At 40.4% G+C, this 16,600-nt stretch overlaps 1 protein-coding gene and 1 pseudogene across 1 annotated transcript in view; one reads left to right on the forward strand and one right to left on the reverse strand.

The window, feature by feature from the left end:
• Nucleotides 1-16,600, reverse strand: part of MAP3K20 (mitogen-activated protein kinase kinase kinase 20) — a 157,049-nt gene that overhangs the window by 52,526 nt on the left and 87,923 nt on the right. The window contains exons 6-9 of the mRNA XM_081815326.1: nucleotides 15,620-15,648; nucleotides 15,363-15,500; nucleotides 8,024-8,110; nucleotides 2,358-2,432 (exon numbers count right to left, since the gene is read on the reverse strand). Coding sequence (XP_081671452.1) covers nucleotides 2,358-2,432; nucleotides 8,024-8,110; nucleotides 15,363-15,500; nucleotides 15,620-15,648 — 329 coding nt within the window. The remainder of the gene's footprint in view (nucleotides 1-2,357; nucleotides 2,433-8,023; nucleotides 8,111-15,362; nucleotides 15,501-15,619; nucleotides 15,649-16,600) is intronic.
• On the forward strand, nucleotides 970-1,255 carry LOC115943801 (large ribosomal subunit protein eL38 pseudogene; annotated as a pseudogene).

Here is a 16,600-nt window from a genome sequence, read left to right on the forward strand (position 1 = left end):
GGCTCCCTGCTCCGCGGGAAGCCTGCTTCTCCCTCTCCCACTCTCCCTGCTTGTGTTCCCTCTCTCGCTGTTGTCTCTCTGTCAAATAAATAAAATCTTTTAAAAATAAATAAATAAAAATAATAGGACCTAAACAGAGGCAGGGCAGACCATGCCATACCTATGCAACTTTGTCATGGAGGCTAATAAAAAGTGATACTAAATAAAAACACTAACAGAATTTAAAAATGTTAAATTCTTTAATAACAAACAATAGTAAGTAAATATAAGACTCCCCTTTTTTAAAAAAAGGGTGAAGGTAGTTTGATGAACAGGGGTGAAAGCAAAGATTAAGGCTGCTGGTTCTCAGGTCAAAGGTGAAATGTGCAAATCCGGGAAGCCCCCAGAACAATCTCCTCGGAGACAAGGCACCGGCCGGGCCAGCCCAGCCAGCAGGGCGCACACGGGGCAGAGGCCTCGCAGATCCGCGCGCCCGGCTGCTCTATCGGCTGCTCTACCGTACAGACCACTGTACTTGGCGTTGAGCTGTTCTCACGTGGTGGGGCGGAACCACGTGCTGCGTCACGTGTGTGATTCGGCGCGGTGAGGACTCCAACTTACCGGTTGTGCATCCTTCCCACTAGAGAAAGATGCTGTGTGTTACCCGCATGCATTCTTCCTGAGGGCCCGATTGGAACGGGGTTTAAATTAAGGAAGAAATTCCATTCCTAAGTCTTTGTTTTTAGATCTCTATTTAAAAAGTCAGTTTGCAATCTATCTATTTCCATGAAAGAGTGGACAAATCCGAACTATAAAATTACAGTTCCTTTCTTGGGTCTGTCTCTTCTTTGTGTTTAATCTGTGAGGGTCTTTTTTTACTTTCTAACTTTTTATTATGAAAAATTTCAAACAAACAAATGTAGAGAGAACAATGTAATGAACCTCCATATACGTGAGTGTTTCGGGCGGTAAACGGGGCACTAATCGGGGTAACCCATGATTGGGTGGCGGCCGCGTGCCCCCCTGCGCCCCCCGGTAGCCATGCCTCCCAAAATCGAGGAAATCAAGGACTTTGTGCTCATGGCCAGGCGAAAGGACGCCAAATCCGTCAAGATTAAGAAAAATAAGGATAATGTGAAGTTTAAAGCTCGGTGCAGCAGACACCTTTACACCTTGGTCATCAAGGATCATCACGGACAAGGAGAAGGCAGAGCAACTGAAGCAGTCCCTGCTCCCAGGTTTGGCAGTGAAGGAGCTGAAGTGAACCCAGCCCACTGATTTGAACTGTATTAAAGTTTTAAAAATTCTTAGGAAAAAAAAAAATGAACCTCCATATACTTATCACTTGGCTTCAAAAATTATCATGGCCAATCTTGTTTAATCTACACCACCATCTATGTCCTTTCATTTTATTTTGAAGTAAATCCAAGATTCGCCTGTCATTTTATCCATAAATATTTCCGTAGGTATGTAAGAGTCTTTTAAAATGATCTTTGCAGGGAAAGGAAATGGGCCTTCATGCTCAGATGTGCTAACCACAGGAAAGTCTACATTTTGGAATGTCTCCAACTCTCTTGTGATGGCTTCAAAACATCATGAATCCGGACAAGGAGTATATACCAAGTTTCTCCAGAAGTGCTACTCTGGGGGCGCCTGGGTGGCTCAGGCGTTAAGCGTCTGCCTTCGGCTCAGGTCATGATCCCAGGGTCCTGGGATCGAGCCCCTCACTGGGCTCCCTGCTCTGCGGGAGGCCTGCTTCTCCCTCCCCCACTCCCCCTGCTTGTGTTCCCTCTCTCGCTGTGTCTGTCAAATAAATAAATAAAATCTTAAAAAAAAAAACAAAAACAAATAGAAGTGCTACTCTGGCCTGGTCTTTGGTTCAGACCGCTTGGGCTCATTCTCCATTCTCAGCATGTACTAGCTGTGGCCTTGAGCATTACTTAACTTCTGCATGCCTTGATTCTTCATCTGGAAAATGGGTGGAATAACACAACTTGTATCATAGAACTATTCTGAGGTCCATAAAGTGCTTGGAATAGTGCCTGGCATAGAATAAGCACTGTGTGCTGGCCATTTTTAGAACACGAAGGTGCAACAGTTCTTATTAAAGATTAAAAACAAAGGAATGCAATTCTTTCTGTTGAATCAAGAGTGCCAGAGGGGCTGTAAGAAAGAGCCAGTAATGAATTTCTAAGGATCAAAATAAGCAGACAACAACAGAAAGCCTTAACAGTCCATCTGGGGCTCACAGGAACAGCAATCTAGCTTTACTTTGTAATGACTCTCATTACCCTAAGTTTTAACTCAAAGCCAAACAAACAAGTGAAATTTCAGAATTCTGAACGACGACCAAAAAAAAAAAACCCTGACTTACATACCTTGGCATCAGCTTCCCAACACTGACGTAACAGCTCAGCAAAACTTCTGGGGCAGCTGCTTGGAATGGTTAATCTCTACCACGGAGAAGGAGAGACAACACAAGGATTTACTCATGAAGGTAAGCAGATCCTCACTGAAAGTTCATAAAAGTAACATTTAGAGCACAAACAGGTCATTAAATTTTAAGCTTCCATTGATTGATAGATGGCAGATGAGAATTTATGTTTAGATACATCGTATGTCTAAAGAGACTTTTAATACTGTTCTTCCAAAAAGGCATCCCAGTGGATGGAGAAGTCGGGTTCCGCACAACAAATACAATGAAACATAGACTCAAGTCTGAAGGAAACTACAGTAGGAGAAGGGCAAGGCCTAAAACCACCAATCTTTGCGCAGGCGGCTATGAAATAGGCACACAGCCCAGGCAGCTAGGAAAGTAGCTGGCGGTAGGCGTGACACCTCTGGAAACGTGTTTAGCACAGACCGTCCCAGAGATCATTTGAAAGAAGTGTGCCTCTTCTCATTGGCCAATAAGAGATTCTGGACATATGACTCATTATGGCTAAAGCACAAGGGCTGGATACAACAAAGATTACACTGTGAGCATCTGTCCTGTTCCAACATTTTACAGAAGTGCTTCTCTAGAACTTGCCATGCCCCTGGAGGCTCTTTAGATATCTATGGAGGCATTTTTGTTTTAAAGTCTGGAGAGTTGCACCTGGAGCGGGTCAAGAATGCTGGACATCCTTCACTATGTTGGTAAATCTCTAAGTACTCCCTTGCACTCCACCAAACTTCAGTTGCCCCCTGTGCAATCAAACAACGAGGTTTAATCATTTTTCTGGCTCTAGACTCTCTTTGATTTACAATAAACACAAAGGATATTTTGAGCAGATTTAAAATGCAATGAACTAAGAATGCAACTACCAAATAAAATAAATCAAGGGCAGATTGATCTTTGCATTATTCATAACCTTACCAAGATTTTTAGAAAATGTCACCTACAACAGCATTGCTCATGCTGCTGGAATCATTGATACAATTCAACTCCATTCTGCATTTGTAGCTGTTGAATCCTATTTATCCATAGGTACAAGCTCTGAAACTATTCCATTTTCTCCTCTCCTGCGGTCGTGCCTGCGCGTTTATACACCGTAATACGTATTTATTTCTTCTGTATACTACGACGAGAGCATTATGTTGACTTTAAAGTACAATGTGTGTGGGTAGGTTGTACTACATCTGAATTTCACTTCCAGCAAGTAGAGGGAGCATGAAAAGAGTTGTTATCAAGAGAGGCCTGGGTATGACGGTTGAGAACCACCGCACTAAGAAGTACTAAGAAGATTTATTATGCAGTATTGTTTACCAAAGAAGTTTTGCAAATAAAAAACTGAAACTGAACTTAGTTGGATTTGGGGGAGGCTACGCATAAAACTAGAAAAAGAGTTGCCCTGGCAAGAAAACAGATGGGGATCTGTATTTAGAATTACAGATAACCTTAAAATAAAAATAAACTAAAATATATAAAACCTGAAAGCTTTAAACAAAACAGCCCTCGCCAAATTAAAGACTATGCTAAACATTTTTTTAACTGATTACATAGAATAGAGGAGATCTGGTAAGCTGTACTCTTATTTTACTGTAATGTGAACTGGAAACCTTTTGATGAAGATCAAAAGGAAAATCAGGTGTTTATTTTTTAAAAATATTTGGCAACTAAGAGAAACAAAGTGATTGCAATTACTCAGCTAAATGCACCCCATGGAAATTTCTCATAAAAGGGAACATTTTCAATATAACTTTTTCACATTTTTCTAAGAACTGAAATGTGACCTGGATGAATATGGATGGATGTTAATCTTTTCTATCATCTTTTCTTACTGAGAAACTTCTTAGCTACTGCATCTGAGACATTATGAAAGAAGACGTAATTATTTTAGATCATCTCATATGGTCAAATATCAGTTAAATCTAGACTCAGACACTAATGTAAGGGTTTATTTTGGTTTATTAAAAAGTACTTTAAAAGAAAATCCGAAGTATTTAAGTCCTGTTTACAGAACTGTGGGCATTCTTAATGCATTAAAACATCCCGAAATAACCAGATATTAGCAACAGATTTAGCCGTACTAGTTCAAACTTAAATATTTTAAAAGTTCCAAAATTAAAATGAAAATATTTCCCAACCACTAAATTAGGCATGACATTTTTTAAAAAGCATATTCTTTTTCTGCACCATTTTCTACATAAGATGCAAAAAATTACTTTTTGTCAATTATTTTTTATTATCTTTTTTCCAAAATGTAGTCAACAATGGATTGAGGATTTCTGTTAATAGTTTGGGGCGCCTATTAAGAATACTTTGGTTAAGTGACTGACAATGCCCAGGTCATGATCTCAGGGCCGAGAGAGGGAGCCTGCTTAGGATTCTCTCTCTCCCTCCATCCCTCCCCCTGCTCCCGTATATGTGTGCCTGTGCGCGCTCTCTAAAAGAAAAAAATTGTTTTGCTACTTAGAACAAAACATATTTTATGAGAATCTAAGTATTTGTAAAGATAGAAATTATACTGTCAGAATATTTTGAATGACCACTAATTCAGTTTTATAGAAATTACGAAGACAAACATACATGTCTATAAAAATTACAAAATTTATTAGTAATACCCTCCTAAAGGGTTCAGTCTTTAACAGTGCTTTATGTATCTAGTTTTAATGGGATTTACTATTAGGAAAAATTATATTAAGCATTTAGAAGCAAACACCTTCAGATATTTTTAGACCGTATTGATCTTCCTATAGATCCAAAAAGCAATCTAAATGGTGAAACTGAATAAGGTCGAGAGTCTGGTTAAGAGTAATGTATCAATGTCAACTTTCTGGTTTTGGTATTGGCCTATACCTGTTTCTCACCAGTGGGGGTAGCTGGATGAAGGTACACAGAATCCCTTCTAATATTTTTGCAAATTCCTGTTAGTCTATAATTATTTCAAAATAAAAAGTTAGAAAGAAAAGGTAACTCTAATATTTGGATATAGGTGCATTCTAGGGTGACTGGCTTACATTTAAAATGTCTCCCTAGGTTTAAACACATCATTCTTTATTTAAATGAGGCCTGTTAAAAAAAAAACAAAAAAAACCAGCTTGCTCTTATCAACTCAAGAACCCAAGGTATTCCAAAGTAAAAATAAATGAAATAATTGGAAGTTGAAAGGATTTTGTAAATTATTTTTAAGTCAGAGTCTCAATTTTTTTATGAAATAAATCCTTGGCCATTTTTTCCAAGTTTTCATTTAAATTCCAGTTAGTTAATATACAGTATATTAGTTTCCCAAGTGTACAATATAGTGATTCAATACTTCCATACAACACCCAGTGCTCATCAGAACAAGTGCCCTCCCTAGTCCTCATCATCCCTTTAGCCCATCCCCCGCCCACCTCCCCTCTAGCAACCCCTTCAGTTTGTTCTATATAGTTGAGACTTGGCAATTCTTTTAATGTTATGTCAACAGAATTTGTTTTGGTAATACGTGTCTACATTTATGAGATGAAATGAAGACTCCTTTGTGAATGATGACAATGGAAAGTACAGTTAAACTTAAATTCCATATTTTTGACAAATATTGTGCAGAGTGAGAGTAGACAGGTAAGTAGCCTTCAATACCCAATTTTCCTTAAGTTCAGTAGAAAGTTGAGAAAACTTGTTTCACCATGTGGGGTTCCTTGAACTTGCTATTCTGCGTACAGAAGGGGAGGTATCTGAGTGGTCTCCATCGGTTATTAGGCGACTATCAATCAGGTCACACCACGGAAAAAACAGTACGTTCTACTCCAGGGAATCCCTGAGGAAAAGGGCGGGGGGGTGGTTTACAGCCTCCTCCTGTACATGTTGAGGAAGTTCTCAAGGTTATTTATGGGTGATTCCAGCCCCCAAGCCAGCTATCCAAAGGCAGCTTCTAAATTCATTTTTCTTGTCTGCTTTAATCATCCTTGATGGATACTCATGTTTTGAAAGTGCTTTAGACGCGCACCTCTTCTGCCATCCTTTAGATGAAATATTATTTTAAAATATTGTTTTTTCTTATACGTATTTGGAGGGTCCAGTCAGCTTTTAAAACACTTTCTTCTAATTTTTCTTAGAACAATGTAGAGGGGAAAAGGTTACATTGAGTGTTCCACTCCAAAGTCAACATTAGGTCAATTGTTTTCTTCACTCCCATTTGTAAACCCAGAACCAAACATCTAATCACCTCACTGGCAAGAGAAATAGAACAGAGACAAGCGGGTTCTCCTATCATGAAAATATCAGTTATCCTGTGTACGAGGGTCTGATTTAATAGCACACCGGGAATAACCAGGACGCTTAATTAAAACAGAACAGCTCCTGTGAAACACTGAGCAAGACACATTCTTGAATATAACTCCTTTTGCTTTTTCTTAAATTGGCAGCTCTCTCCCATCAAGTTCAGCTATCATGAACATTTCATCTGTTCTCAATAGCTCAGGAGGACAAATTAATAAGGTAGAGGGATTATGTGATCTAAACTACGAAAACTTGGTTTCTCTTAGTCAATAGCAGCTGTTTGGTTAATCCAGTCTGTTCCTGCACTCACATGGGGAGCAGATCAATCTAATTCTTTCATAGCCTTAAAAAGGGCATATCTCCACGTATTCACCTTTTTGCAAATTATTTTATCCTCAGGTTGCACTCTTACCTTCTGCAGAGCGCACAGATCAGATCTGGAAATGAAGCTCTGTGAAATAAGGTTGTTTTGCATTGCAAAGACAACTGCGTGCTTCCATTACCGGATCTAAGTTCTCATAGTACCTTGATACTGGATGCTTCATCCTTATGCTGAGGATTTCCATGCCTGTGCATTTCAGTCACAATTTTAAGCCTTTCAAAATGTAGTTGCTCTCTTTGATATGAATGTACCACGTTCTCTGATGTAGGCTCATAGGTCCAACTAACTGAAAGCCTCAATTTGTGGGAAGAAGAAAAGCGAGGCTGGGGACACAGCACAAACGGTGTTTACGCCACTGAAGTTCTTTTGAAATGGAAAGGCTCTGCATGAAGACGGGAACAGTTACGCCACTGCCTCGCCAATTCCAGTGAGGAGCTCATCTTCAATGTAGTGTTCAACGTAGGTGGCAAAACTGTAATTTTTCCCTTTTTTGAAACTATTTTTTCTTCTTTTATTTTTGAAATTCTCATCTAAGCGACAGTTTCTTGTACTATAGTGACTCCTGCTGGGAGAGGTAAGTTGAAGTAGCTGAAGGTCTCTTACAGATATATCAACTCCCGGCCAGTAAAAAAGATGTCCTAAACGCAGGAGATGGAGTTAAACTGTTCCCCTACCTTGGACGCAATGGCTTCTTTCATCACTAAGAACAAACCCCTAGGTTTTACAATTGAGACTGAGAAACTAGTACAGTACTTGTACAATTTTTGATCTACAGCATCACGACGTGAAGCTGCAACAATTAGATGTAAAGGGTCCATTCATGAGGAATAACATCACTTTGACCCTTTGTGTTAGCTCCTACTGCTAATCTTTCCATAAGCGTGAACTTACTTTCAATTTGAAGAAGATGAAAAAGTCTTTTGCAAAACCCCAATACTGTTTTCTGATCTATGTACCTGAATGGAGAATCGTAGTCTTACCTCGTTTTTTTCCACTACAAGCCAAGCTACTTGTAATCCTTCCAAACCTTTAAAGGGGACCTCCCTTGTTAGCATCTCCCAGAGAACCTGGAACAAAAAGAAAATGGAATTTTTATTCTTGTACTTTATATTTTTGGTATATTACTGAAACTTTATCTAACACTTAACTGTATCCAATTACCAGACAAAACCAACCCCACCTGTAGAAACTTGGACAAAACATATACATATTCATGCCTAGGACTTCTTCCAAATATTATATATATATATATATATACACATACACACATATTATATATATATATATATACATTATATATATATACACACAGACACACACACATACATTCATTTTTTGTTCATTTTTATAAAGAAAAAAAACTAGTTTAGAAATCAGAACATTTAGAGCCAGACTTATGAAACCAATGGGCCTACATAATTTATCTTGTAAGTTGCTAGAATTCTCACAGATTCCCACAAATTAGGTTTTATATTTTGTTAGTCAAACTCTTTCTACCTTCAATCACCAATAAATTTCTCTATAAGATAGTAACTGGGAATTCGACCGTATTTTTAAAGGATCAGTAATGGTCTGATAAAAAATATTGAGCCCTAAATCCAAATCACTGGCTAAACCATTCACCCCATAATGGTAGGTACTTGCAGAACTGTAACATTTAAATTTTGTGTTTTGGAGGAAGCTCTCTCAAAATGAGTTGATCTAAGGGAGTCATTTTCTTCCACCTATAACATAATTTACTATCTGTTCTAAAATATAATAAACACTTTTTGTTCATATATATAGGCTAGGTGTGTGTGTGGTGGGGGAAATGTATGTGTGTGTTCATCTCTCTGCAATCCTTGAGATCAGCACGATTAATAAATCTGCACTGGTATGCCCAAAGAAAGCAAACTGATGCTAGGAATGCTGAAAACAGCCAATGATTTGAGTTTCATTTAAAATACTAAGTAATGGAGATTTTTACATTCAGGTAACTTTCTCGATTTATACAGATGGGCATCAAAATCTGAGTCTACCAATATTTTGTGAAGTGCAAAACAATTATAATTTTATCAATATTCATAACAACGACTATCATTTACTGAGTGATTATGTTCCAGATACTTTGTTAAACTCTTTACAGGTGTTGTCATGATTAATATCAATCCCAGCGAAGAGAAGTGATCCTCATTTTATAGATGAGGAAACTAAGGCTTCAGAAAGTCAAATAAACTTGCCCACAACCACTCTGTTATCAAGTGGCAGAGCAAGAATATGAACTTGCTGCCTCACCCTAATGGTCAAGCTCTTCACCTGACATAAGTCTAGAGTAGGGAGGCTGCAGTGAAAGAGAATGTGACGTGCCATACTTCAGGTGTGGAGCCATGGCAGAGGTGAGAAGCAAATGAATTCAGCAGTTTTGATTTAGATTGCTCTTGTTCTAAAAACAAAAAACCCATTTCTAAATAAGAATGTAGACTGAGAACATGTACTCTATTCAAGCAGGTCCTACAAACCTTTAACTCTGTATCCACTGTTTCCTCAGCCAGTGCTCAGTCATATTCGAATCAGAACATGCTAAATGAACTCTGGCTAATTAGCAGGAAAATCAGGGAAATTGGCAGATGCTGCTCAAGCAGGAGAAAAAAAATTCACTGAAGCCTCTTTGGGCTTTTAATCAAGTGTGTAAGGTACTTCTTTAGAAGAGCTACTGAATAATTCTATTTGAGTCCCAGAAGTGATTAGGAAAAGGTAAGGGGCATCCCAGAAGGGGATGATTCTAGCAAGCACTGTAAGTAAAGGCAGCGTGAGGACCAGACCACGTATGCAATCACCCCTGAGACCCTGCCCGCACAGGGGAGAGGGATGGAGCAGCGAAAGGGCTGAGCAGGAAATGAAGCCCCTCCATTGCACGCCATTACCACTCCCCTGGTGCTGAGGTTGGGGAGGCAGAGGGGTATGCAGAGCAAGCAAACTGAGGAATTTGGCCTTCCTAAGGAGAAAGGGAACAGTGACTCAGCCTCAAATAAATCAAATGCTCCAGACCCCAAAATGTCCAGGGAGGTGGCCTCCAGCCCCCCGCCCCTGCTTTCTGACCCTGGGCTGCGTGCACAACCCACTGCGCAGGCGCACACACAAAGGCTGGCTGGGTTTTACGAGGTAAAACGCAAAACCAAGAGCTTGGGAAGTGATAGACAAAAAGATTTATGTCATTCTTTATTCCCAAATATTCAGTTGGAAAATAGCCCAAATCTACTAAGGTCTGAGTTCTGTTTCCCTGGAAAAATAAGAGTTTCGTTTTCATCCGTGTGCGGGTTGTGGGCGAGCCGCCACCGCCGAGGGGCCCCGTGCGGGCGGCGCACGTGCGGGGCGCGGGCGTGGCCCAGGCGCCGCTGGGGCCACGTGAAGTCCCCGCATAAGCCCAGCGCCAGCGCGCGCGGAGTCCCTGTGACCGATCCCCCAGGTGCAGGAGTGTGGCAGAAAGCAGGCGCCATGAGACAGGACAACAGCGGTTTCTGCACTAAACACAATGGCACTCGGCACAACACAGTCCTTTGTGGAGGAAGTCATGTGAAGGTCTAAAAATATATTAAACTAGGCCTGAAAACATCAGTGACGGGAATGCAGGCCAAACATTATTGTGATCTTTCCCCTTAAAAATACTTTCCAACTCATTCTATCTTGAGACGTATTTACGTCTAAACTGTGCTCACAAGGAAAAATTTCTATTTTCAGTTTGCAGAGAAACTTGGACAAGGCTGTGTACTTTTCCTGCCCTTTCTTTTACAAACAATGGCAAGCCATTACCTGAGCCCGGATTGTTCTGGAACAGGGCTCACACACAAGCCACACACAGATGCTCACTCCTAAGCCACTCTCTTCAAATTGTGGTTCTGGCTCAGAAGCTTCTGGGAAGGTAATCCTTTCTGCATTGTCATTAGGACAGCTTTGTTTTTAAAGAGTGGCTAGGCCTTGTGTTCTCAGAAGGCTTGTTCTGTCAATGATTTTTGCTTTCCTTGAGTCTTTTCTTTTTTGTGGATAACATACTAAACACTCCTCTGGTTCCGTCCTTCAAGAGAGATCACTGTAAAGGGGTAGCACAATCTCCTCTCTTGTAAAATGGAGAGAGAAACAACTGCCTGCCCAGCAAAGTTTATCAGCTTAGAAGCAAGGATCACAAGATCCACTTCTGGCATTCACAGCACATTTATTTTAAGGCTGGCTAAGGCTGGTTGGTCTTGCCATGAGTTAAGAAGCAACACAGGTTTATCAAGTTGTGGGGGTGAGGGACTTCGATAATACTAGGGGCTAAATTTTTACAGCAAGTCTGAAAAATAGAAAAATGAAAAGCAAAAATATATTAGGTGGTTTTTTTTGAGGTGGGTTTCAAAAAAGGACCACTCTTTTTTAGGGTCTTATTCATCTGCGAGAGAGAGAGAGAGTGTGTGTGTGTGTGTGTGTAGGCACAATGAACAGAATGGACCCTTCATGAACTATGGGATGTTTTATGCCAAGAGATACTGTACTGACAAATGGTCCTGGCTACTCACCTATTATTGAAAGGACATTAAAAATTCTAAATAACCACATTGCTTTCCTAGGTGAGTATTATTTTCAGTCTTTGGACAACAAAGTTCTAAAACTAACATGCCCCTACCTTAACAACCATTCTCTCCTGCTCTTTTAGGTAATAACTACTTTGACCATGCAGTGCTTTCTTTATTTTTCAAAAATTTGTGATTGTTTAAACAAAAAGCTCTGGAAAGCATGCCTTGTACTATTTCTTTCACTAAATGGTGTTTATCTAGAACATAATGGGAAGGGGTCAGTATTAAATAAAATCTTGAATTCTCATTTATAATTCAACTGGTTTATGTGCAACTTTATATGTAGGGCTTTTTTTTTTTTAAAAGATTTTATTTATTTATTTGACAGAGAGAGACACAGCAACAGAGGGAACACAAGCAGAGGGAGTGGGAGAGAGAGAAGCAGGCTTCCCGCGGAGCAGAGAGCCTGATGTGGGACTCGATCCCAGGACCCTGGGATCATGACCTGAGCTGAAGGCAGATGCTTAACGACTGAGCCACCCAGGAGCCCCTATGTGCAACTTTGAGTGGAACTCTGTTGATACAGCTATGGGTTGAGCATAACCAGAATTCCAAGTAAACCTTTCTCTTTAAGATACTGTTTTAAAACAAACAGAGTCACTGGAAAGGCATTTTTGTTTCCACCAGTCAAAAGAAGCCTCTAACCTGACCGCAGAAGCAGGTGACTGGGGGGGACAGGTCCCGCAGAGCAGCATCCAGTGTGTAAATATCAAATGACACTGCAAATGTTCAGTGAGTGGCTATCGAGTTTGCGACAGTAAGTGAAACTACTTGATGGAATGATTTGTTAAGCATTTGTTAAATCCCTCAGAACAGAACGAAGGGTCAGTAAACAAGTCCAGAGAAAACCTCATTCACCAATAGAAATGTTCAGGCCCATCTACTAAGAGGTTGCGCACAGTTACTTGAAAGAAAAGCTTCTTAATAATGTAAACAACATTTGCAGCCTCAGAAAGGTTGATTCAAAGTATGTTTAACATGAGGGGGTCGATGAGGAATGAGTGAAAAGGATTTAAAAAGATATAGGAGACATGGAAGTCACTAATATCTTTGATAGTTTGCCTGTGAAAATGAATTGGTCCTTGGTTACTGGGACTGAGATTCTACTCTGGCCCCTGGTTCGGAAAGGTTCTAGAAGGAAGCGGTGTGAGGTTTGTTTTCATAAGTGAGATATACTGAAACCAAAAGTTCACTCTATCTGGAACCCATAGTTGTCTTTCAGATCAAACATTTCTGAGATAGGAAAAGTCCAAGAACTGGGGAGAATTTTCAAAGTACAAGTGCTATACCAGAGCTTGGGGAGTGCTAAAATGAGCCTCTAAAGTTTCCTAGTTCATATGCAAAAATAATTTAAAAACTATAACAGCCTAAATATGTGTGTGTGTATCTATATGCACAGGCAAGTGAGAGTGTGAGAAGTGTGGTCTCTTGCTGACTCACTGTGACCTACTCCAGCCCTGAGGCTTCCTTTCCCTCCCTCCAGCTCCACACAGCTTTCTCTGTGGACTGAGCCCTGTTGCGGAGCGCACAGTGGTTTTACCATTTGTAAAGGGTTGTAAAAAACAAAAGAATACACAATGGGGACTCCTAGTGAGCCTCAAGGTCTCAAATATTTACTCTCTGGTCCTTTACAGAAACAGTTTGCTTGTTCCTGTTCCACAGGATAGAACACTGGTCCCAATGAGCAGGTGAAGTCCAATTTACATTAACCGCATCCGTGTCTAACACCCTGCCTGACACGATAAACACACTGGTGCTTAAAAATGAAGGTACATAACTTCCTAAGAGAAAACATCTCACTAAAGTCTGAAATTGCAACAAATTCCCCCATTTTCAGACCTCCCCAGCAGGTGATTGGTAGGATGGTCAGAATGTAGTAACTTTTGACACAGAGAACAGTTTTAGAATCAGGCCTCTTCAGGAACTTATGTTTCTTCCCCATCTTTCAATGAGACTTATTTGATCGCTGTCTATAGTAGTTTATAGCCTTCAGTCTTAGAAATACCCAGAATTAAGGGAAATGAGATTTTTAGCCTGAAGCTACTGTTGTCTTCCAACCTTTAAAATTCTAGCCTTTTGGGGCGCCTGGGTGGTTCAGTCATTAAGCATCTGCCTTTGGCTCAGGTCATGGTCCCGGGGTCCTGGGATCGAGCCCCACATCAGGCTCTCTGCTCAGCGGGGAGCCTGCTTCTCCCTCTCCCACTCCCCCTGCTTGTGTTCCCTCTCTCTGTCAAATAAATAAATAAAATCTTTTAAAAAAATAAAATTCTAGCCTTTTGCTAAAAGCACATATCTCATTCTTGTAATGACTTTTTCCAACAGCCAATAAAATTCATCTCTATTATATTAACTTAGTAGGGCACCTGGGTGGCTCAGTCAGTTAAGCATCTGTCTTCAGCTCAGGTTATGATCCCAGGGTCCTGGGATCGAGCCCCAAGTAGGGCTCCCGGCTCAGCGGAGGGCCTGCTTCTCCCTCTGCCTGCCGCTCCCCGTTTGTGCTCTCTCTCTAATAAGATCTTTAAAAAAATAATTAATTTGGTACACATAAGATATATTATAATTTAGAAAAAGTTTGCCAAAGAAAACAAGCCCAAGACTTAAGTAATGAAGCCAGCAGTAAATCCCGAGAGGCTGATGGCCTCTAGAGAATCAGGAATACATGTGACAATGCAGGTCTCCTCTTGGGCCATCAGCTGTCACTTTCAATAGAAACCACAGAAGTCCGGGAAGAGGAGGCATGGGGGTTTGGGCCAAAATCAGTCTGCTCCTTTTCCCGTTATTATGAAAATTTCCTTTTAAGAGTAATAATATAAATATAGAGATTAGTATGATTGAGAGATGAGACCCTAAGAGAAGGAGTGTCAAATACTACTTCGGACTTTTTAAAAGATACACAGTATTTTTAAGGATAAAAAACAACAAATAAATTCCTTCTACCACCAAAGAACCACCGTGCCCTTCTTCCCCTCCCACCCTACTGTTCCCCCATTCCACTTACTTCTTTCCCTCTGCTTATTCCTCAAGAATGATCCACCTCAAAACCCTTCCTCCAGAAGCTTCTGCTCCTTAAGGGAGTCTTTCCTGTGGCTCCATTCCCTGAGCATCCCCACCCCCACATTATCCTGTTCCCCTCTGTGCTGCTCTGTTGTGATTTTTACATACCTTAGAGTCACGCCTCAGAGAGTCACACTACTTTATAAGACTGGCAGCAGGCTTGGACAAGGCCATAAAAGCTAAGTACGTTTTCTTCTGTACTCTCCGGAAACTCACTAATCATTTTAATAGTTGACATTCAAAAATCTCCTGTAATTCACTCATGGGGCAGACCTAGTGTGTTTTGAGCAACTTACTACAGTGAAGTCCTGTTCCAGATGACCCACGTTTCCACTGACTTAACACGGATACTCCACAGTCGTGCGTCCAGCCCAGGAAAGCACTCTCCACATGAGTGCGTCAGGCCCGGCATTATTTTAGATTCCATCTAATTGCTCTTTGGAAGTAGCATTGGTTTCTTCTCAACACAGGACAAAATAACTCGGATGCAGAAAAGTGATCAAAATGAACATTCTGGCAATTAGGAAGTGTTCTGTCTGTGGCCATTGCTCTAGGCATTCCACCGGAAACAGCATCGTTGTCTTAAAACTGTGTTAAATTGCTGTATCCCACTCCTGGAGGTGTTTGCTTTTTTAGATTTCCCTGAGCAACAAAAAAAAATTAGAAATGAACTCACCACACCATAGGAATATGTGTCACAAGTTTCAGACACAGGGAGACTTTGGATAACTTCTGGGGCCATCCATGGGAAAGTTCCAACCAAGGACATGTGTGTTGTATGGTTATGGAACCGAGAGGCACCAAAATCGCATATCTGAGAAAAGAGAAACAAGTATCAACCTTCAACCACTGATTAATAAAAGAATTATCTGTCACAAAAACTTACATCTGAAGTTAACAAATACTTTTGAAAAAAATTAAAAGGAGTCCTACCTTCAATACCCCATCAGCAGCTATAACAACTAAAAAAAAAAAAAAGAAAAAGAAAAAAATTATGACAATCATCTAATTTGAGTCATCTTATACCAAAAAAAACCCATAAACTTCTACTTCTATCTTCCATATGGCATATGAAAGGTAAAACTGAAGTATTTACTGCACTGAAGCTTTTAAAACAAGAACAAAAAACTAATTCCATGAGGTACTGACTAAAAGGCTTTCGAAATATTTGTTTAAATCAAATGTAGTACTAAGGTCCTGTAAAAATGGCACAGCTTAGTAGCAGTAAAGAGAACCAACACTTTTTAAAAGATTTTATTGATTTATTTAGGAGAGAGAAAGAGAGTGCTAGTGACCTCCTCAGTATCCCATGGCGGGCTCCCCACTCAGTGGGGAGTCTCTTCTCCCTCTCCCTCTGTCCCTTCCCCATGCTCATGCTCTCTCTCTCTCTTTCCCCATGCCCGCTGTGGGACGGACCCTGGGATCATGACCTGACTGGCAGATGCTTAACTGACTGAGCCACCCAGGCACCCCAAGAACCAAATTTTTTACTTGGGTTCTGCCACGATTCTGCCAGCGTGGTACTGAGGACGTCACTAGCAATTACCACTTCCTGGTATCTATCTTTCCTCCTAACTGAAGAGTGATTCTCTTGTAGGCAGGGACAACATTCATTCATTCACTTATTCATACATTCACTCACTTAACAAATATTTGCCAAGCACCTGTTATGGGCGAGGCAATGTACTATGTTCTGGAAGAGGAAGGTGAGCAAGACTGGCTTTTCTCTGCTCCTGTGGAGCTTACAGTCTCATGGGAGAGACACTGAAACCAATGTCTATAATCAAATGGGATAACACCTAAAGTTAATATAATACTGTATGTTAATTATACTGGAATTAACATTTAAAAATTTTTTAAAATATATAATTATGTGGGATAAATTCTATGATGAGAGACACAGAGATTGCCTTG

This window comes from Leptonychotes weddellii, chromosome 3 (assembly GCF_054177405.1).
Source record: "Leptonychotes weddellii isolate Sample4059 chromosome 3, ASM5417740v2, whole genome shotgun sequence".
Classification (NCBI taxonomy): Eukaryota; Metazoa; Chordata; class Mammalia; order Carnivora; family Phocidae; genus Leptonychotes; species Leptonychotes weddellii.